The sequence below is a fragment of the Sphaerodactylus townsendi genome, linkage group LG05 (genome assembly GCF_021028975.2).
Source record: "Sphaerodactylus townsendi isolate TG3544 linkage group LG05, MPM_Stown_v2.3, whole genome shotgun sequence".
NCBI classification, from domain to species: Eukaryota; Metazoa; Chordata; class Lepidosauria; order Squamata; family Sphaerodactylidae; genus Sphaerodactylus; species Sphaerodactylus townsendi.
Genome location: NC_059429.1, coordinates 113,263,515 through 113,286,922, shown reverse-complemented (window position 1 = coordinate 113,286,922; position 23,408 = coordinate 113,263,515). Strand labels below are relative to the sequence as shown.

Below are 23,408 nucleotides of genomic sequence, written 5' to 3'. Positions count from 1 at the left end.
GAATGCCCTATAGGCACATGGGACACGCGCTCTGTAACTTTCCCGCAGCACTCCGCGGGAGGGGGGGGGGGGCTGGCCGAAGCGGCCTTGCAAGGCGCGCACAGTTTGGCGCAGACACTGCGGCTCCGTAGCGAGTTGGAAGCACGTGGCGACTCTCGACTGAGGGCATCCAGCGCGCTCGCAGAGTCGCCCCACATTGCGAGGCAGGGGGCAGGCGGAGTGCCCAGCCGGGTGCCCCGTTGCTCGCGCAGGTGGGACAGCGCCTGGAGCTGGTGCGCTGCGCCCTTGGTGAGGCTTCCCCGCCCGCGCCTTTGTTTCTGCCTCGGGCTTCCCTCCCTGCTTTTGGCAGCGCAGCGGGGCTAGTCCCGCTCCGCCCCCGGCCTCCCAGGGCCGCCTCCCCGGCCGGGCTCGGCCACGCCTCCGTCCCTCCCCGCTGCCCAGCTCGGCGCGGGGGCTTCCCTGCCTGCCGCCTGCTCCATTCAGCGCGCTGCCCGTTGCCGCCGCCGCCGCCGCGTCGTCGTCTCGGGCATGTCCCGCAGCGCGGGGAGCGCTTAGGCGGGCCGGGGAAGCGCCGCTTTCTGCTCCGGGGATGGAGGGCGCCTGAGCCGGCGGCAGCGGCGGCGGCGGCATCGGCGAGTGGAGAGCGGCGGGACAGCCTCGCCATGGACGCGGAGCCGGCGGCGCCCGCAGCGGCCCCGGGCCCTGGAGCGACTCCCGCCGAGCTGGCCAAGGAGACCGACCGCCAGCTGCGCCTCCGCCTCTGCGTCCTCAACGAGATCCTGGGCACCGAGCGCGACTACGTGGGCACCCTGCGCTTCTTGCAGTCGGTGAGTTGGGGCTGGCCCGGTCCGGGCAAGGGGTGGGGGGTCACAAGGGGAGAGGGGGGCGTTGGGTCCCTCCTGCATCTGCGGCACCCTCTCTTGGCACGGTGAGTCGTGCCAAGGAGGACACCCCCAGGGGCTGAGTTGGTGTAGGCAGGGGGGCGCCCTTCGCCAAACCTCGTAATTTGGGGACGGGGTCCCTGTGTGAAGAAGCACTGAGCCCCCCTCCTCCCCCCGTAGGAATGGCGTGCTCCACTTGGGGATGTGTGGCCACTGAAAGAGTTAGGAGTTTGCTGCTGAAGGTGGCTCCTAGAAAGGCGGCATCACCTGTGGATCCGAGGCTGTCAGCCAGCAGCCCAGGATGGCACTGGATCAGTGAAACATGCCATGTCTTGATTGCCAAGGGAACTGGGGGCATGGAGCCCCATAAACTATTGTGCTCTGGCAAAGAAAACCTGCGCCTTACAGTGTGCTCTCTCTTGGAGAAGATCTGGGATTTTGGGTGGCACAGGACACTCTGTCCCCAGGATGGGGAACACATCAGCTCCCGGCATGACCAGAAGACACAGGGCAGCCGACCTCAATTGGTGAATGCCAAGTGGATGATTTCCAGGGTGGGATGTCAGCACAGCACAGCAGCCATTGTGTGGGTTTCCTTTGCCTTCCTGCGGTGGTGCTGGCCACTCTTGGCTTGTAGCGGGACGCAAAGGGTGGTCTTCCCTGTGGGTGGCCGGTGGCAATGGTTGTGAGCTCCAAAGGGTTAACTGCTGAGCCTTTGCTGGAAAAATGGACCCTGTGGGGTGATCGTTGGTGTTGTGTGTAAATATCCCTCTCCGGATGGATTTGTGCGCTTGATTGTTCTGAGGTTGTGCATCAGGTATCTAAAGTCGGCATAAGAGGGAGCTCTTCGCAAACAACCGTAGCATTGTATTGGTAGGGCTTGTTTTAAGGACAAAGCGATCACACTGCATCTTGCCTTTCAGATTAATTTGCCTTGTTTCCTTTTTGAAGTTGCTTTTGATTTCTGGCCCTGGAACAGCTCTAGCAGGCCATGTGTGTTTGTGCTCTTCTGATTTCTCCTGAAGTGAGTTTTTGGCTCTCTGCGATCCTCTTGCTTTTAATTTGCGGTTGGTTGAGAAAGTTAATTTCTGTCACTTACAGCCCAGATGAAAACAGCCTTTGAAGCAGTTTTTTCCCCCTTGTTCCTCATTGTAAAGTTAAATGCAGACTCGTGTTAGATGCTGGAGGGTGCTTTTTGGTCTGCCCATTGTAGGCACAATGAGTATCCTTAGGCAAACCGAAAAGTAAAAGTGACACTAACAATCCTCCTTGTAATTTACAGCCGTGGCATTCATTAGCGTCCCACCACATTTCTGTGTGCAACTTTGCACACAACTTCTTTGTGGCTTAAGTCCGTTCTCACACTGTTCCAAAACAGAGAAGGAACAGTTAGTTTTGAGCATTGCCTGCAAACATCCACAATTGTGCTACTTTTCTAGAGGGTCTTTGTTAGTGGTGCAGAGCGCTTGAGTTGGCATAACTCCTCTGTGAATTCATCTTGTCTGCCCTGTGCCAGCATCATATGCTCTGTAGATGCAAGATGCAAGGCTCTAAGAATCAAATCGCTGGAGTGCGCTTCTGTATTATGCACTAAGGAAGTCTGAATAATTCAAAATACATTTTGCAGAGGGTGTATCTGCATTATTTTGCCCTTGTTTTCCAAATGAGGCTTTCAGAGGAAGCTAATATTGCCCTAGTAACAAGGTCAGATGGCAGGATGCCCAGGTGCTCTAAAAGGAATACAAACCCGTCTTTTTCTGACTGGGTCCCCAGTGCCCAATTCAGCCACCTTTTTAGAGCTTTTCTGCCAGTGTTTCCTGAAGACCATTTTGCAGTTACTCTACTTTGTGTAAAGTGGGGAGGAGGATTACTGTGGGGGTGGGGGGTGGGGGTGCACCTTGCCTCTTTGGCCACCTGGAATACCAGTCTTGTCGAATATGCTGCGGGACATCTGAGCATTGCTGTGTCATCAGTTTGGTGCATATGGGCTCTGTACGCATGATTTTTACCTTTAAGGTCTTAAACAGCTTGGCACTCAGGTATTTCAGGGACCACATCCATCCTGCCCACCATTACTATCTTCTACACAAGCTGTGTCCCTGCTTGCAAAAATGGAGGCAGAAGGTGATAGTTTTAAACTCTGTGGTTGTTTTATGCTGTTTTTAAGCCCTTGGGGAGCTTTTTATGGCTTGCTTTGATGACATAGTTTATTATTGGTAATTATTTTGTTGTTGTTTTCATGATTTTATTGAAAGTGTGGCCTAGTGGTTAAGAGGGGTGAAGTCTAATCTGGAGAACCAGGTTAGATTTACCATTGCTACACATGAACTTGGGCCAGTCATAATTCTCTCCAAACTGTCTCAGCCCCACCTGCCTCACAAGGTGTCTGTTGTGGGGAGGGGAAAGTGATTGTAAGTGACTTTGAGACTCCTCAAAGGTAGAGAAAAGTGAGGTATAAAAACCAATTCTTCATCACCTTGTTTTTGTTTGTGAGCTACTTCAAACAAGTCTCTGAAGAAGTAGGTATACATTTTCTAAATAAATACAGTGTATGAAGTTTCTGTCTGTTGGTATCAGACAGGAAGGTAATAACTCCCCCCCCCCCCCCCCCAGCTTTTCTCATCACATATAAGCTGGCACATCTTCTGAAATTGGCCCTAAATGTTTCAGGGACAGAAACATCAATCAATCAAACTTTTATTGGCATAATGGGATAGAAGTGTGTTCTTTAAAATGGAATATGCTGTTCCCAGAAGTCAGATTCTGTCTTTGCGCAGCCAAATTACTGTGAGAATATTTGTAAACAAGACCTGAATCACATGCATACATCCTCAGGGGCTTTGGTGATCACTTGCTTCAGTTATTGGCCATTGCCACATTCCACAAGTTTTGCTTGTTACGTTTTAAGTGCCAGTGTGCCCTTGCAATTGGCCAGAAGGAGCAGCAGTGCCAGTGTGCCCTTGCAATTGGCCAGAAGGAGCAGCAGAGGGATATTTCCACACAGGAAGGAGAGGTTAAATTGTGAAGAAAAAAAACCTGAAGATGTGTGACTGTGTGAAAAAAAGGCAAACCAGAACTAAATCTACACCTTGGGAAGAACACATCTGTTTGTACGAGATGTAAAAAAAGCAACAAAGACTGGGATGTGATGGTTGCTGAATCTTACCAGCATAAAAAGAGTCCAGCTGGGTCAGCTAGCGGTACCTCAAGTTCAGCATCTTGTTTCATTCAGCGGCCAAGAGGTAGCTCTGCAGGGCAAACAGAACAGAGAGACCAGAGCATTCTCCTGATAATACCTCCTAACACTGGTAGTCAGATCTACTCCCTCTGAAAATAGAGGTTCTCTTTAGTCACTGTGGCTACTAGCCGTTGTTTGGCCTCTCTTTCATGAATCTGTCTGATCTCCGTTTAAAGCTATATGTGCTTCCTCTTCCTGCATGGTTATTGACCAATTTTTAAAACTCCAGTGTAGAAGCACTGAACACACATTTCCCACGAGTGTGCCAACAACAGGAGAGCACCTCACATGTAAAGTCTGACTGTTATGTGCAACCCCTTTGTTTCCCTTTGTTGATCTGCACTGAAGTTTTCTTCCTCTTTCTTCTGGTACTCCCTTTTGTGTTCTAAATCTGGCAGCAGAGACTGACTTATTCACAGGGGCTAGGGAGATAGTTGCTTGAAGAGTGCCACTAATTTCAGTTTTGGTCCTCTCTCTCAATAATGGTTGGATTCAAAAGTGTTTAATCTTTGAGACCACCCCTGTTGACTGCGTTTTTTGAATTTGTTTTTATAAAGAGCCTCTTCTCTTCCACAGACAAAGCAAATCAAGTGCATCTGACCCAAGTACTGAATATGTGACTTTTATCATTCCCCAGGCTGGAATACCAACCTATGATTCTTTGCTAGGAATGACCTGTGAACATTTAACTCTGACATGTCCCAGATGTTTATTTTGACTAGTGATTGGTCCTCTCATTGTGATCCACAGGAGGAGCCTTAGAGTTCTTGAAGGTGAACCAGGAACCCTCAGAGGCAAGGAGAAACATCTTTGTACTGATGGGACTCTTTGGTGAAAGAGGAGGCTGGGTAGCATATCTGTCTAAAAGATAGCTGTACAGAGGACCAACCTCAAGTGGGGGTGTGGGCATGTGGCTCAATGGCAGAGCATCTGCTTAGCACACAGGAAGACCCAGGTTCAATCCCCTGCATCCCGAGTTGAAAGAATATATATATATTCGCAGCCCTGAGCCCTATTGGGAAGGCCGGGATATATATATATAAAATGTATATCCTGCCCTTCCCAATAGGGCTCAGGGCTGCAAACAACATAGATCAGATAAAACAGTGCAATAAAACAATGTAAACATTCAGCCACAGCAGTTAAAACTTACAACAATAAAAGCAATAAGATAAACAGATAAAACCCTTAAAAGACACCCATGGGAGATTGCGATGTTCCAGTCGGACCAGCTGGCAAGATCTAAAAGCCTGGCGGAAGAGCTCGGTCTTACAGGCCCTGCGGAACTCCCCAATGTTCCGCAGGGCCCTGATCTTGGATGGGATCTCATTCCACCAGGTGGGGGCCAGGGCCGAGAAAGCCCTGGCCCTAGTAGTAGCCAGCCGGACCTGTCTATGGTAATAGATGATGTAAAAAACCTCTGTCTGAGACCCTGGAGAGCTACTGCCCATCTGAGTAAGCAATACTGATCTTGGTGGGCCAATGGTTGGATTCAGTATAAGGCAACTTCATATGTTTATGAGTCCAGGAAGGTAGAGTAAAAACAGGAAGCAGCGCTGGCAGGAGTGAGGTATCAGGATGGTCTTGCAGGGGCAGACCATAGCAGGAACAAAGCTGGTAAGAAATGAATCCCATCCCTGGATGGTAACAAATACAGCGTTTGTACAAGGGTCACAAGCCAGCAGTTGGCTTGTGTGAGATCACCACTTGTATGCTAACTCTCCCCATGAATGAACCCAGGTCACAAGGTAAGTGTGCTTACATGTAAGCATGTGACAGGACATGCGTCCAGTGCATTCACGGTCAACCCATGACCACCATGGCCTCTTTGATTGATGCACAATAGATGTCTTGTTTCACAGATGAGTGACTGGGGCAAAACTCGCTCCAGGGAAATACTACTTCACAATGACCCATGGAAGGACCTTTTGGGAGGAAGATTCGCTTAGGGGCTTCTCCAAATGGAAACTTTTATTTTCTTTGATTCTGGAACTGCTGCCAGGAGCCCAAACCAGTCCCATCCAGGAACCCCAGAGCCTCTGCTTTCTCTGCATTGTATTTTAGAAAAATTGGCATTGCTTTCACTAAGACTGCTCCTCGGATGAGGAAGTTCCACAGGCTTTTTTCAGAACACCTACTTCCTCTGTTTGAAGAATGAGAAGTAGTACCTGGGTGGAGACCTTGCCGGGAGTCTTGCTCAGCGCGGTGTATGGACTCTGATCTGGAAAACCTGCTGGGTGACCTCGGGCAGGTGACAGTTCTCTCAGAACTCTCTCAGCTCCACCTACCTCACAAGGTGTCTGTTGTGGGGAGAAGAAGGGATAGGAGGCTGTAAGCTCTCTTGAGTCTCCTTACAGGAGAGAAAGGTGGCATATGAATTCAAACTGTTCTCTTCTTCTTGGTCAGAGGGCTTCTTTGCCTTGCCCATCGAAGTACAAGCGGTGATTGGTAATCCACATTATTATGTGGATTGTGTTGTTATCGCAGCCTACTGTCCCAGGTTCCTTGTGAAAAGCTGGGTAGCTTCAAAGAAAATTGCTTCAAGATGCAGGTCACCACAGAGGCTGAGGAAGTGGTCGGGAATCACTTCTCACTTACATGGAATGAGGAAGAAGCACAAATTCTTACATGTTTATTTATGTGTCTTTCCTTTATGGAATGTTACATCATCTGGAGTTCGCTTTCTCAGGCTGCTCATGGACATGAATGCTTTGCCATATGAAAATGCTTCTTCCACATGGAAAACTATTACATGAAGGAGAAGTCTGGGCTGGAATAGGTTTGCCAACTCTGGGTTGGGACATTTCTGGATGGGAGATTTTGGATGTGGAGCTTGAGATGCCATAGAGCCCATCCTGTAAGCCATTGTCTCCAGGGAAACTGATCTGTGTAGGGTTGCCAGGTCCCTTCTGGCCAGCGGCAAGGCGTGTGTGTATGTGTGGAGAATAGGATTTCCAGCTCCAGAATGGGAAATCCCTGAAGATTTGGAGGGGCGGGGAGTGAACCGGGGGGGATTTGGAGGGGCGGGGAGTGAACCGGGGGGGCATAAGAACTTCTGTGGGATACAGTGTAGTAGGAGCCACCCTCCAAAGCATCCATTTTCTCCAGGGGAACTGATCTCTGTAGTCTGGAAATGAATTGTAATTCTGGGAAATTGCCAGATCATACCTAGAGGCTGGCATTTCTAGATCTAGATTCCTAGATCTAGATTCCTAGATCCTAGAGGCTGGCATTTCTAGATCTAGATTCCTAGATCTAGATTCCTAGATCTAGATTCCTAGATTCCTAGATCATCATCCAGGACAAAAAAGGAGCACCATAAAAACTTTGGTAGATCGCGCAAACAGAATCTGTGAACCCCACCTCCTTCAAGATGAATTGAACCACCTAAACCGGGCTCTACAGGCTAATGGTTACTTCTACTACAGACATCAGAAGAGCTGCAAGACCAAGAACAAGCTACATGAACAAAGATAAAGAGCCATCTAGAGGGAAAGTGTTCTTACCATGCAAACAAGGGAACCAACTGACCGCGATAGGAAAATCCTTGGATGAAGCAGGGTGAGATCTACTGCATACTCATGTAGCTGTGGACAAGCTCATACATTAGAAAACCACCAAACGCAGTGCCTCAGGACACACCTTAATCAAAGAACACCGAAAGGCACTTGCAGACTATTTCTAGCCAGAAAAATCAGCAATAGCAGAACACTTAATAAACCAACCTGGACACAGAATATTATTTGAAAACACATACATTCTGGACCATTCTGACAACTACTATGTCAGACTACACAGAGAAGCCATTGAAATCCATAAGCACATGGACAATTTCAACAGAAAGGAAGAAACCTTGAAAATGAACAGAATTTGGCTGCCAGTTTTGAAAAACACTAGAGTCAAGACAGTGACTAATCAGCTCCACACAAACACAGGATGACTATAGACAATCAAAGGGAACAAAGGCCAGACGACTTCTATTCAGATGCCTCACCTAGTGACCTTGCTATCTCCATTGTTACTCACTTGCTAGGCCACTCCTATTCAGATGCCCTCACCTATTGACCTTTACTCACAGGTGTATATACTCCACTTGCTTTCCTTTCCTACTATCAGATCCTCTGAAGATGCCAACCACAGATGCAGGTGAAACGTCAGGAGAGAATGCTGCTAGAACACGGCCATACAGCCCGGAAACCACACAGCACCCCATTCCTAGATCTGTTTAGTCTGAAGATCAATTACAATTCTAGGAACTCTTCAGGGCCCACCTGCAGATGAATCACTGTAGCCAGAACCATCCTGCTTGGTACCCATTTTCCTGTACGAAGCGATTTTTTTAAATGTAGGAAGGTGCATTCTACAGGCAAACTACCTAACTGAGAACCAGCCCTCAGTCATATCTTTCTACATCCTGCCCTCTGTGCATGCTTACTTGGAGATAAATTCTTCTAAGTTCAATGGGTCATTCCAAAACCTGATTCGACTCTGTAATGGCATAATCCTGTGTTGGAGGTAAAAGGGTCTGCCTTGCCTTGTGTGTAGAGATTTCTGGATGCTGCCTCCAAGCACCTTGATTGCGAGACAATATAAAAATAATGTCAATTTAAACGAAGACATTATTTTCTTTGGATTTTCTTTATTGGTGCAAAATAGACTTCAGAGTAAGGCTTTTTGCAGTCTGGGGGGGTGGCCCTTGTGAAACATTTAGAATTCACACTCTAGACTTGGTTCTCATGATGAATAATGCTGAGGAATCCAGCCACAGAATTCAGTAAGTAGCAGTGAGGTTCTGGGCTTCCTTGGTAATGTGAAAGAATCCTCTGTGTTTGATGTTACAGACTGGCTTATAAATCAGTCTCTATTATTGGGGGCATTTCTTAGAAGAAATGTGGCCATGTTGGAGTTAAGGGAATGTTTTCTTTTGTGTAGGCCTAAATACCTTTCCCCCTTTGTGAGGTGGTTTTTTTCCCCTCTCACACACAGAGGTCTTGTTTTTATTTGCTTTGTATAAAAGGCTCTTTGGCCTTTTAAAACTTCTGCCAGTCAGAAAAGCCAAAGATGAGACAGAGTGGGGTGGGAAGAGAGCAGGAGGGAAGTTAAAAATACTGTATTTTCTAAGACCTCTATAGAAACCCCAATATCAGTCATGGTGAAGAGATGTCTTTTCTTTCTCAGCACAAATAAAGTCTGATTTAAGTACCACACTTAAAAATGATTTAGATTAGAACAGCAAGGGAAAAATATTTATTTCCCTGAATATCCTGTAGCGGATGACTCAGGCTGCATGATTTTGTATTATGAAATTGTGCAAATTTTAAAGGTTGCAAATCACTGGTTATGCTTTTAGCATGCTTCAATTCTCATGTTTTGCTGAACTTTGGATTACTCTGTGGCTGCTGGTATCTCACTGGCCTCATGGGGGGCAAAAAACACTTCTGCTTGTTCAAAAGGGTGTATGTTAGTGATTTCCCCCAAGACTTCATTCCCCGCTGTGGTGTGGTGTGTCCCTCCACTGAGACTCTTAACTCCTCAAGACTGGTTTTTGAAGGGATGTTACAGGCTGAGCATTGGGGCCTGAAAACCCCTGTGTGCATTTTGAAGGCTGTATGCTTAACTTTTGCATCCCAACTTTATGCTATCAATCATTTTAAATTATTCAGTATTTCACAGAGAATACTTTCATTGACTTTTATTGAATGGAATTTTGAAAATCAGCATAGATTGAAAACTAACATGGAACTGTGCATGTCTACTCTGAAAGAAGCCTTACGGTGGGAATTGTGTCCTTATAAATGTATTTAAGATTTATAAAAATTTAACTGCCTTCACTTACAGCCCGCCTTTCTTGCTCAGTCAAGGCAGATTACAAAATATAAAAAAACAATTCAGTCAGACAGCATAAGGCATCCGATAGATAATTCAGTAGGACTGAGATTACAAAAGGGAACCCCGTAGTGCAGAGTGGCAAGCTGCCATACTGCAGTCAAAGCTCTGCTCGCGACCTGAGTTCAATCCTGGTGGAAGTCGGTTTCAAGTGGCTGGTTGGCTCAGCCTTCCATTCTTCTGAGATAAAGTAAATAAAGTACCCAGCTTGTTGAGAGTAAAGTGTTAATGACTAGGGAAGGCAGTGGCAAACTACTTGGTAAACATAGTCAGCATAGTAAACATTGGGATGTGTCATCAGCTCCAGTAAACATTGGGATGTGTCATCAGTCCAGTAATGACCTGGTGCTTGCACAGGGAGCTAACATTACCTTTAGGATTACAGAACTGGGGAAATGATGCTAAAACAAAAGAAAACAAAACGCTTCCCCCCCTTTCTAAGGTCGGAATTGCCAATCTTTTTGAGTCTGAGAGTACCTTTGGAATTTTGAGACTGGGTGGTGAGTGCCTCTCCAAAATGGCAGCTGCAAATGCAATACCTTCCTTCTCACTTTCCAAAGAATTGCGTGGCATCCAGTTTTGAACACACCCAGTTGCCTGGTCATTAGTCTGTCAAGGTTAATATTAACTATACTTTGGTTTGTGGCCTAGTCCCGGCACTGAGAGGACAGTAAGTTTGGAAAAGGAGTGTGTGGGCTTTGTCACCTAAACACTTATCTCTCCTCATGGAACAGCCTGATTATCTGGACTCTTAGTTTATTTAATTTTATTTATGTCATTTATTTATTTACATCATTTATGCGTAATCACAAGACTAGAACATAGCTCTACTTTGCAAAAGTAGCTCATAGGTCAGGCCTGAAGAAAGAATGGCACCACTAAGGAAATCCAAGGTGTTTATCCAGCTCTCTTGATTCTCCAATGGCTGCCTTGGAAATTCTTTCATTTCGGTATAAGCAGTGAATAACAAGCCCTGCCTTAGAGAGGCCGTGGCCACTTTCTGAAAAGTTCTGTGGGGACCATGGGATGTATTAGCAATGGTGCCCATTCGTACCATGTTGGGGAAACCTGTTCCAAGGCATGACATATGTAACGTGGGTTGCAAAGAAAGAAGATAATACGGTAAAAGGAAGTTGGTACATACAATAAGCATTGCAATGGACAACAATCCTATTTCCTGGAAATCCTACAGCCCAGAAACCACACAGCACCCCATTCCTATTCCCTTTTAAAAACAGCCTCCTGAGCTGTTTCATTATAACTGCAGTTGTTATCCCTTGATAAGAATATTATTTTGCACAGTCTGCAAGATGATAGAAGTCCAGGAGTCTGCTAACATTTTCATCTTAGCCACATTTATCTGGTGGATGGTAGAATGTCCTGTTGATTTCAGTGTGATTTACTCGGAATATATTTAGGTATGCATCCCCCCCCAAAAAAAGATTTTTAAAATCCTGAACTCATCAGAATGTAAAAATGAGTGATACTTGTTTACCACATGTTTTACTAGGGTAATCTGCTTGCAAAGGAGCAGAAAACCAGTTAAGCAAAGGAATTTTTCGCTACATACAACATTTAGGTTTTGTCCACTTTTAACCAAACCCCTTGTTCGTCTTTTCCATTTCTGCAAAGATAATATTACATACATATGAATTCACTATGTTCTTTATCTTAAAAATAGGTAACATATGTTGGGAGAACTTAATAATCTTGAGTGTGGGCCAGTGGAAGATGTTTGTGGTTGCAAAGGTTCCTTTAATGCATCAACTGTTTATATTTTCAGTTTGAAATTAAGGAAATCGTGTGTGTGGGGAGCAAAAGCCCTAGATACTAATGGAGATAAAGAAATGTGCAACAGAGAAGAGAATAGGAAATGGAACAAGTCACTGGTTAAGTCAAACTTTCTGGTGGGGCAAGATGGCTTTCAGTTTGATTGGAGACTTTCATAAATAACAATAATTTGGCAATACACTGCACTGCAAAAAGATAGAGAATATGAAAGGTGCTGGAAATAATTTGGTAATATTCTGTATCATAAAAGATAGAGAATATTAAGTTCAGTTATTTTTTTTTCAAAGCTACCAGAGTTTACCATTTTGTTTTCAGATTTATGGCTGGGTTTTTTACATAATATTTTGAACTGTGCGATTTAGATCTTCTTTGCCCAAAATAAAAGGAGTCCAGTGTCACCTTATGAAGACTGACAACATTTGTTCTAACACAGAGGTCCCCAACATGTAAGGTTGCTCACCACAGAATAGCACCTAGAGATCTCTATTACACTTGATCCCCAGATGACCATGACTTGTTCCCCTGGATAAAATGGCTGCTTTGAAAGATGGACTCCATGGCATTGTAGCCTGTTGAGGTCTCTCCCCAAACCCCACCCTCCCCAGGCTGTACCTTCAAAATCTCCAGGTGTTTCCTAACTCATAGCTAGTAACACTATCTACATGGTGGATGTCCTGATGCTGTCCCACACTTTTCCAGCTGGCCAGCAAGTGCTTTTAGAAAGTGTGGGGGCCATTGAGGTTTTTGCCCAGGAGGACTTCTGATTGGCTACGTAGTTTGGCAGCTGCTGCTACCACAATACAGAAAAGAGCAAGCAAGTACAGATTTATTTTCTTGTTGTACAACTAGGTGGTTGTACAACCACCAGCACCTACACTCTTTTTCTAAATTCATTAACCTGGGATTCTAGTTAAATATCAAAATGATAACCATATTAATATCAATATACTTTAGATGTCGAATACCAAATTGAAGGTCAACTGCAATCTTAAACAGAGGCCATTTCTGCACTGCACAAATAAAATGTAGACATTTTAAAAGGCTTTTTTTTGTCCGCATAGCGCGCACAGAAAAAGTGTTTCCAGGGAAATGGTTCTTTTTCCGGCCTCCCCCCCACCCCACCCTACTAGGACTTCCTTTCATTTTGCCGCAGCTTGCATCTGCCATTTCTTCCCACTTGTTGCTGGCCATTTAGTGAAGGTTTCCCTCAGAAGTTTCCTTTGATTGCATCTCATTTGCCTGCCATTTCCATGTAAAAAGTACATTAACAAAATTAGTTTTGACTGCCAATTGGGTGCATGTGTCGTTTTTCCTTTTTTGTTTGTTTTGAGGGAGCTGTCTTTGAAAGCACGACGATTCGAAATATGCATATATTGCAGACTGTTGAATTATGGGAGAAAATGGTGGGCACAAGTGGTGGCAAAAATGAAAGAACTTTAAAATGGGGCAGGAGAAAGAAAACGTTTCCGGTTTGTTCGCACAAGCAAGCAGGAGATGTCTTCAACCTGTTTTGAGGAAAAAAAGATTGGAAGAGAGATTGCTGCTCATGGTGGGTTGAGCAGAAATTAGACATCCTGAAGACGTCTTGGCGATAAAGCTATGTGAACTTCCTCCCCAAAACACTTATTTTGATGTCCTCAATATGTTTTATTTGTGTTGTGCAGAAATGGCCAGAGAATCACCCTTCTAAGTGTGCTGAAGTTGGTGATTAGAAAGGTGTTTAGAGTTGTGCTGCAATTAAAATAATGCTGTTGCTAGCTTCTTCCTCAGTTTTATTTGATTTTAATTCTTAATCACAGTTTTCCTTGAGGAACTTGGGGGAGGGGGCATACATTGCCCTTATTTTCTTCTTCCCACAATCCTCTGAGACAGCTGTTATGATTACCCAGCATCACTAGGTGAACTTTTGTGGCCAAGTTGGGGTTTGACTGCAGCTGGCTTTGATCTCTGTCTCACACAGGAGGTTGAAATTGGTTCTCAGTTCCTTATTTACACTTACCAGCTTCTTATTTGTGAATCCAATGGCAAATATTGAGCACAGTTTAAAAGCTCTACACCCCAAAATAAAGTTTGGACCACCACACATCATATATATCCACATTCAGGAGACTCTGCCCTCCAAGAGGACATATGCTGGTTCCTTATCCAAAGTCCAGTTCTTGTGCCAGCTTCTCTCAAGACAAATGCACATACAGACACGTGGCCCAGCCACACCTCAAAACAATCTATGGACTACCACACATCACATATCGCTACACTCTGGAGATTGTCCCCTGCAAGAGAACATATAGTTGTGCGTGGTCCTAACAGTGGTTCTGGCACCATGAGCTTCTATTTGGGCCTCCACTGAGAAGTCTGCATTGCCAAGAAGATTTAAATTAGGAACTGGAAGAGCGACATGCCCTCTGTATCCAAAATAAAATTTGGACCACTTCATATCATACACCCCCCCCCCACATTATACCCATTGTGTAAAAGTGCTGTGTTCCTGCACACACTGTCATCAGATAAAACGTACCCACATCCTGCTGCCTTAAAAAAAATATTTTGTTCAGTAACCCTGCTAAATATTCAGCTGCTTGGTGAATCTGTCATGAGATTCTGATGTTTGCAGCTCTTTTATACCGCTTTTCGGCAGCATCGTCTGCTGACTTCGATCAGTGCTTGGGCCCCTAAAGGAATGCTCGTTTCAGCTGCTTCTTGGCTAGAGTTTCCTCTCCTTGTCTGTTTTTTAGGCCCTATGGGTGCTGGCAATACAGTTTCAGCTTGCAGGGGAGGTGTTCCATCTGGTTTGCGTAAAAACAAGTTGTTTCCTTTCCTGCAAGGCGGCCCGGGGAGGAAGGGAGGGAGGTGGTGAAAGAGAGAGCAGGGCAGTTTGCAGCGAGCTTTTCCTGTTGTTGTTGTCGTCGTCGCGCTGGGTCAGATGCACGTGCTTGCCAGTTGCGACAAGGTGTCTGTCTGCAAGAGTTTCTCTATCCATATGAGGACGTGCTCATTCCAAAAAGACCTTGCCTGTTTTGTTAGTTCAAGGTGCTTCCTTCCTCAGTGGCATCCTCCCTTCCAGCATTGTCTTGTTTTAAATATGGGGCCTCTGCTGACCCAGGGGAAGATTCAGCCCAAGGGAGGGAACATCTCTGGGAAGCTGTTTAATTGCGGGAGGCAATTTAGATTTCCCTTTCAGGAAAACAACCTCCATGTAGGAAATTAAACCGCAGCCAGCCATTTAAAAGGGGGAGGATGGGAAACTTTCTTTGAAACATCTCGTAGATGTTCTTCAATCGCTCTTGCTGCTAATTGGCTCATACAGATTTGGGGCAGTATTTGGAAGCTTGCTGCGCTGCCGAAACATGCGCATCCTGAGCATTTGGTCTGTATCGGGTTCTTTTGTTTTTCAACAGAAGCACAAGTGAGTCTATTAAGGCCATTCAGCAGGGTGGATTTAAGAAACATGGAACAGATTCGAATGTAATATGCTGGAGAACACCACAGTCAAAAGGGGATGGCCTTGGCATTTCCAAATGAGATTTACATGTATTACTTCAGAGTTGAGCAGGTCTTCTTTCAGATCACACAGGCTGCGCTTGTCAGTCTGAAGGTAAGAACCTGTTTCAATGAAAGTGGTTTGAGAGAGGCTACGTTTCTTAAAGCGTGCACATATTTTGTTTGTTCCACAGGTGCCTCTACTCAATCCGGTTTTGCATTTTATTTGGGGGGAACAATATCTAAATGTGCAGAATCTGTTTATTGGAGGCAAAAATGGAAACAGCATACGTACCATGACCAGCAATCCAAAGTGCCGTTGACTCTCTGAAACAGACAATGCCTCTACTAAAGTTCATAGTCAGTCGTGTGAACTAAACAAGATATGTTGGCCAAAGTGCAGCAAAGTGAATGACAGGTTCACAAGGGACAGTACCAGAGGGTTTTGATACATGCCACCTGCACAACTGTACCAATTTTGGGTTGAGAAATACCTGGAGATTTTAGGGTTGGAGCCTCAGGAGGACAGGGTTTGAGGAGGGGAATTACCGGTAATTCAGTGGCATATAATGCCGGCAGCCATTTCCTCTAGGGGAACAGGTCCAAGTTTCAACCCTTTATTAATGTATTGCTTTGTTGGGTTTCTGGCTTGGTGCTTGATGTAATAACATGAGTGGAGCATTATATAGATCTGCAGCTGGAGGGTTTTGCATGCATACTAACTTGAGGTAGATTATACAAGGCTTTGGAAGTCACTTCTGTTGATGTTTGCAGGACTTCAGATGCTTCCTGCTTTAGCTGTTGATTTGCTTCATGGCCTTAGCCCCTCATATTTGTGGAACCACCCAGATTCTTATACTCCATTGTGATAGCTTTGCTCATCAGAACAGGCCCTCCTGGTAGCGTAGAGTTGCCAGCTGTAGATTTTGGGGGTGGAGCCTGAAAAGGGCAGGGTCTGAGGAGGAGAGGGACTTCAGTGAGATATTATAGAGTCCACCTGCCAGAGTGGCCTTTTTCTTCAAGTGAGCTGATCGCTGTCACCTGGAGATCAGTTGTAATCCCAGGAGATCTCAAGATACCACCTGGAGTTTGGCAACCCTACCTCCTGAAGGTTTGCTTTGCACACTTGTGCATTCTCTCTTGTGAACTTGCCTTATGGAATGGCTTGTCTGAGGCGGTCAGGAAGGCTCCCACTTTCCTGACTTTCCACGACTTATGCCAAGAGCATTTTTACATAGATAAAAGTACTTCAAAGTGATGAAATGTTTCAGAAAGATGCTTTAGTAAAAAGATGAGGACTGTGGACTACTTTACTGTGTGTGCCTGTTGATCATAGTGTACACTTTCTGCGTTTTTAAGAGTGTGTGTTAATGCTTATTCTCAGAGGTGGGATTCAGCCGGTTCGCACCGATTTCGCTGAACCGGTAGCTAACCGGCTGGAATCCCACCACCCCAGGGCAGCCACAAATCAGGCTGCGTGCACGGTGCGGCCTGCCAGAGTGGCTTGCTGATACTCCAGCAGGCGTCCCCCAAAGGCCGTGCTGCCGGCCCAGAGGCACGCAGCCCGATCGGTGGCCCCCCACCTCCTGCAGCCGCCACCTTGCCTCGCCTCCCCCGCCCAACATCGGAAAGGGGGTGCAGGGGTGCAGCAGCCAGGTTAATGGGCGGTGGGGGGTGCGGCGGGGGAGCGAATTGGTGGTTGATCTTTTAGAATCCCACCACTTCTTATGCTCTGTTCTAGCTTTGTTTCAGCTCCCTTTTCAGATTTCTGAAAACCCAAATCTTATGGCTTTGTTTACTGGATTTCCCATCCTGTTGATTGTATTTGACCTACAATGCATTTGACTCAGTGCCTTGAGTTTCAGCAAGAAAGGCACCTATAAAAGTAAATGAATAAATTTGTCTGTCTTACTGAGACTCAAGGCAGAGTCCACAACTAGAAACAATGCAGTTGGGGGGCTGTAAGATATAATTAAAAGCGCTGCAAATAAGGACAATGTAATTCATAAAATAGCCGATACATTGAAACTCTTCCTGAACATAACGTTTATGTTGGCTTTTTTGGGGTGGGAGTGATCCATGTGAACTTCAATAGTCTTGACCTCTACATGGGTAGAGGAAGTTGGGAGAACTCTGTGTGCACTTCTAATGACATAATAATAATTATAGTACTGGTTTGCAGTCATTTCCCATATTGGCTGAAAGGCTCAATAACTTTTTATAGAGAAAGCATAGGCAGTTCTGGATTTGGTTTGTTGTGGGTCATACTGCCAGGTTTTTTTTTCAAGTGTCTGGGTTTGATTCCTCCCCGCCTCCTCTGCCAAATGGAACAGATAGCATCCCTGCCTCATGCCGTGTTATGAGCGTTTGTTAATTAAGTTTTTTAAAAGGGCTGCAGGTTTCTCAGATTAAAGGGGAGCTGGGTAATTACTGCTGTTTAATAAAGTCTCCTTAACTGCCTTGTCAGAATGGCTTTATAAAAGCAGAGGCCCCCAGCTTTAGAGAAAAGATAAAGATCAGTGTTGGTGTGTGAGGTATCCTGTGGGTTTTATGGTTTGGCTGCTCTGAGCTGATATTGGGCTGCTCTGTTTATGCCTCAGGAGATCTCTTATTTGGCCTCCCCCATGATTTAGATTGGAATGAGGGATGTTGGGTAATGCCTCACCATATTATTTTTCTATTTAGCAGCCATGTTATGAACTTTGGCAATTTACTTCTCAGGGCCCAGCCCAAGACATTTTGCTTGAGGCAGAACGTTAAAAGGCACCCTCCCCCCCCTTCCCAACCCATTAATTAATTCCGTTGTTTCATGCTGCGTATGTTATTGTTTTATCTTTTGAGATGCTGTTGTCTACCCTCAGGGCCTTATGGAGCCATGTGGTAGGATAAAAAGACAAAAGAAAAATGTAAACACTAGTACAAGGAGAATACCTTGCTCACACTTAGCCCTTTAAACCAAGGAGCTTCAACTTTTTACCACTAAAAAGCATCCAAATTCAGAGCAGGCACTTAACAAAGAGTCGCTTCCAAGAAAATCCATCTGTGTGACTACAGCTTTAATCATAATTGACATTTTGGTTGATAATCTCTATAGTTTCCTCAGCCCAAACACTGGTTGTTGTGAGTCCTTTCTTAGGAAGTGGCACAAACAAGGCTGCAGGAGAAACCATAAGTATTCTCAGAAACGCCCTCTTCAAGGGTTTTTAGTTCACATTGATCTGTTCATGGTTTGATTACTGATCTTTGATTATTGACATCTGTTCACCTCTATCCTTTCCCTTTCAGCAAACTATCTGTAAGAAGCCCTTTGGTCCTTTAAAATTTTATCCACCATTCCCTTCATGTACTAGATATTCTAAAATCTCCCCTATCCCTTCAATAGACCTTAACTTAAAGATTTGATTTCTTTTTAAAAGAGGCACGTTTGCCTCCATACTGAGTTACATTTGGCTCTACAGTCCTAAGTTAAGAAGCCCTGCTCTAGATAGGGGTATGTGGATGAAGTTTATAGATTAGGAAACTCTAATCTACTCTGATTTGTGGCTGTTCTCCCATGTGTTTGGTACATTTGCTACTAGCTGGGATATTTTTAATGAGAGTTCCTGGGGACTGAATTTGGGGTTTCCTCCTTGCAAGATGTACTTTGTCACTGAGCTATGGGTCTGCCCAACTATGAATGTGAAATGTATAATTTTATTGTAAATGGGCACACAAATATTGATTCTACTTTCTCTCTCTTCAAGACTGATATTACTTTATCTTGCATCTTGCATATTTACTAGATCCCATGAAAATGGGTGTCTGTGGGGTTAGGGTTCAAGCTGGAGATCAGACTTGAATACAAAATGTTGTCCTGAATGTGCACATCACATGTCTCTGTCTGCAAGGGCTTGTTAAAATGCATTGTATTTTGCATTTTTCCTGTGTCCCATCTGAAGATCAAGGTGGTATTTGAGCTTGAAATTCAGAATTGTGCCTTGAACGTGTGTCCCTGGCGGCATCTCAGTCTTCAGTGGAGTTGTCATCACAGTGCAAGCAAGCTGGATAAACAAACTTACACGAGGAGTGTCAAATGGGCATCTCATTCAGCTAAACTTTGTTTGGCCAATAAATAAACTAACAAGTTGCACAGTTCACTGAGGAGTTCCCCAGGATGGTTTAAGCACTGGCTCCCATTTCATTTCTCCTCGGTAAAGGACATGAACCTCTATTTTCAACTTGCTTTTTCTGTAGTTTGGTTATCTGGTTTGTCTTTCCCCAGAGCTTAGTGCTGGAATGTCTACCAAATCCTTAATCTGTATCACATAATAATAAAAAAAAGGACTCTGATCCTGCTTAAGACCGTTTCTGTTTCATCAAAGCGAGCTCCCCGCACATATCTGGAATCATTAAGCAAGTCAGAGACTGTTGCCTTTAGGAAGACTCTGAGCCACGGGCTTCTCTTTTTTTAGAAAGTAGCTTCTCCTTCCCAGTTGTTCTCTTACTGCTGTAATAGCCAACTCCACCCCCTCTGAGCACTGCTGGAGTGCTTCTTGGCTGGGTCACATTCATCAGCCATAAGTGGAGAATCAGGGAGAGAAGTGGCTGTTCTGCAGCTACCCTGGTGCCTCTGTGGCTGATGTCAATGGCAGCAGCTGGAAAAGGAGTGGAAGGGATGTGCACAGCCCCACATGAAAGCATCTTTATACTCAAGTGTGCAAAACATCAGAATGGTTGAAGATGACGGCTGATGGCTCCTTCCAAAGGAAGATAAATTTGTAGGCCTCTGTAGTCTTTCTGAGGCCTGACTTTTGAGTGTACTTCCCCAATTTAAAGAGCAGTTTATATTTCTTTATCTGTAGCAGAGCAATGATAAATCATCCTTACTGTTTCCATTAAGTGTGGCTTACTTTTGGGGTGAGTGAGGAGGGTAACATTTTATGTTAAATTACAATTGAGATCCAGTGTGCTGTGGTGGTTAAAGTGTTGGACTAGGATCTGGGAAATCCAGGTTTGAATCCCTACTCATGCCATGGAAGCTTGCTGGATGACCTTGGGCCAGTAACACATTCCAGCTTCAAAGTGCATTGAAAGTGGATTGAAAGTGCATTATTCTGCATGTGCGGAAGGGGCCACAGTAAAATCCAGCTTCAAAGTGCATTGAAGGTGGATTGAAAGTGCATTATTCTGCATGTGCGGAAGGGGCCACAGTAAAATCCAGCTTCAAAGTGCATTGAAAGTGGATTGAAAGTGCATTATTCTGCATGTGCGGAAGGGGCCACAGTAAAATCCAGCTTCAAAGTGCATTGAAAGTGGATTGAAAGTGCATTATTCTGTGTGTATGGAAGGGGCCACAGTAAAATCCAGCTTCAAAGTGCATTGAAGGTGGATTGAAAGTGCATTATTCTGCGTGTGCGGAAGGGGCCACATTAAAATCCTGCTTCAAAGGACATTGAAAGTGGATTGAAAGTGCATTATTCTGCGTGTGCGGAAGGGGCCACATTAAAATCCTGCTTCAAAGGACATTGAAAGTGGATTGAAAGTGCATTATTCTGTGTGTGCAGAAGGGGTCTCAGCCTAACCTACCTTACACAGTTGTTGTGAGGATAAAACAAAGGAGCGGAAAATGCTGTAGGCCACTTTGAGTCCCCGTTAGAATGAAAGTCCGGATATAAGTAAAGTAAATAAAGCAGACATAGTATTGCTTTATCAGGAAGGGGTAGCAAAGATTAACGTGCTGCATTTCAGCTATATTATACCAAATAGAACTGCAACATTTCAGGTAGCCCTTGTAATCCATTTGAGCAGCTGGTTGCTAATGGGTTTTTTGTGTCATTTCAGACACAACCATTTTCACTCCTGACTGCTAACAGATCTTTTTTTTTTAACATCAGACAAAGCTGCTTGTCATCTGCAATTCAGGGCACAGTTGGTTTTTATGAAAACTACTTTCTCCCATTTTCAGTTCTTCCCTGCCCTTTTGAGTTGCTCCAGTGTGAGTTAAAAATGTCTGGAGCACTTCCAAAAGGTGTGTTCTTTTCAGGGTTTTTTTTGGGAACCTTCTAAGATTAGCGCTATAGTGCTATAGCACCATAGCAGTTCAATGCTTCTGAGTGCTAGTGATGTAGCAATTCAGTACTGTATCACCAGCATTCAGATGCATTTGATTGCTATGTTGCTATGACACTAATCTTGGAATTGTTTTACATGGGTCAAAAAATGTGCTGCTAAAAAAGATGGGGGGGGGGGAGAAATGCAAATAAGGCACTGTTTGAAATGGCCGGAGCTTTTGGAGACAGCTGAAAGATAGATTGAAATGAGACAACTGTTCCTGTATTACTTTACTCAGAATCTATCCAACAATGGATAAAATTAGGTTTAGAACGGTAGTCTCTTAGGGGTCAGAGTTTTAAATACATGGATTTATGGGAGGAGCCCAATATAAGAGGGTAGAATTTGCTATTGCGGCTCTCCAGCATTGTTTGGAGGCGGTAGCTGGTTGGTTGCGGCAGAGCAGGTTGCAACTGAATCCATCGAAGACGGAGATCCTCTGGCTAGACCGCAGGGGTGAGGTTAGGGATTTCCAGCCGCCGGTGTGGGAGGGGGTCTCATTGGCGCCGACCCCCTCTGTTCAGCAGAGTTCCTGGGGGTCCACCTGATTCGCTCTCTCCTAATGGAGACCCAGGTGCGCCCATACAACCCGGACTGCATTTTTTTCCCATCTTCGCCAGGTCTCGGGCGTGTTGGCTCCCTTCCTCTCCCAGGCTGGCATCTGGCCACTGTGGATCCATGCAACGGTCAAACCTCCAGGCTGGACTATTGTAACTCGGGCTGTATCGCTGCCTTTGGCGCTTTGATCTCGAAGTTAAAACTGGTCCAACATGCGGCAGCACGCCTGCTCACAGGAGGCGCTTCTCTCTCAGAGAACACATCCAGCCTGTGTTGGCGACAGCTGCATTGGCTCCCCCGGGTTGGAAATCTCTCAATCATCTTCAAGGTGTGGGCTCTGACCTTTTAAGGCTTTTGCGCTGCCTGGGACCCCTCGTATTCTTCGGGACCGCGATCACCCCCCATATGTCCCAACCTCGGCCTCTTGGCGCTCTGCAACCTTAATACTGGTGTGGCCCCCTGCCAGCCTTCTATGAGATGCAGCTGGCCTCCACGCCGGGCCAGGACCTTCCTTTACGGCACTGGCCCCCCCGCCTGGTGGGAACACCCCTTCCTCCAGTTGTCCGGGCACCTGGGCGGGACCTGGGTGAGTTCCTCGCGAGGGCCTGTAAGACTGTGCTTGTCTCCACTGGGCCTTTGGAGTGTCCAGTTGCCCGGGACATGGTGTGCCCCTTACTGCCCTGCCCTCTAGGGCAGTTACACTGTCAGACCAGTCCCTCATATTGAGGGGGGGTCCTGGCCATCCCCCCCCATGGGGGGGGTAGGTTTTAAATTGGGGTCGGACGCCTTTTATTATGTATTATGGTTTTTTGCTGTTTTATGAGTTTTAAGCTATTTTACGGGATGGAGCCTATGTGTTTATATTTGTACGACCGCTCCTGTTGATGTTGTAGTGAATGTTGTTCACCGGGCCCGGAGTTTCTTCGGGATCGTACATGTATACACACCAAATTAAATAAATAAATAAAAATAAATAAAATAAAAATATTGTGAATTCATCTTAATGGAGAAACAGCTGGATTTGGGGCCAAAACTATGAAGTTGTGCTGTATGTATGTATGTATGTATGTATGTATGTATGTATGTATGTATGTATGTACTTACTTACTTACTTACTTACTTACTTACTTACTTACTTACTTACTTACTTACTTACTTACTGCATTTATGTCCTACCTTTCTTCCCAATGGGCCCCAAACAGGCTTACAAACTCCTCCATTTTATCTTCACAACAACTTTGCGAGATTGTGTGACTGCCCCAAAGTCACCAACCCAGCTTCCACGGCAGAGTGGGATTTCAACCTGATTTATTTAGTTATTCAGTTAGAATATTTCTTTGTCACCTCTTCAAAGTCCTTCTCAAGGTGCCTTACGATTTAAAAACACAATATTAAAACACAAGCCGTTGGACACAGGCAGCTGAAAAACTGTCGTAATAACAGAAGTGAACCATTAAAGAGCTGGTAGATAAAACCTCTAATTC

At 45.3% G+C, this 23,408-nt stretch overlaps 1 protein-coding gene across 1 annotated transcript in view; it reads left to right on the top strand.

The window, feature by feature from the left end:
- The first annotated feature begins 467 nt into the window (after positions 1–467).
- PREX1 (phosphatidylinositol-3,4,5-trisphosphate dependent Rac exchange factor 1) overlaps positions 468–23,408 on the top strand; it is a 266,216-nt gene continuing 243,275 nt past the window's right edge. The window contains exon 1 of the mRNA XM_048496371.1: positions 468–827. Coding sequence (XP_048352328.1) covers positions 663–827 — 165 coding nt within the window. The 5' untranslated portion in view covers positions 468–662. The remainder of the gene's footprint in view (positions 828–23,408) is intronic.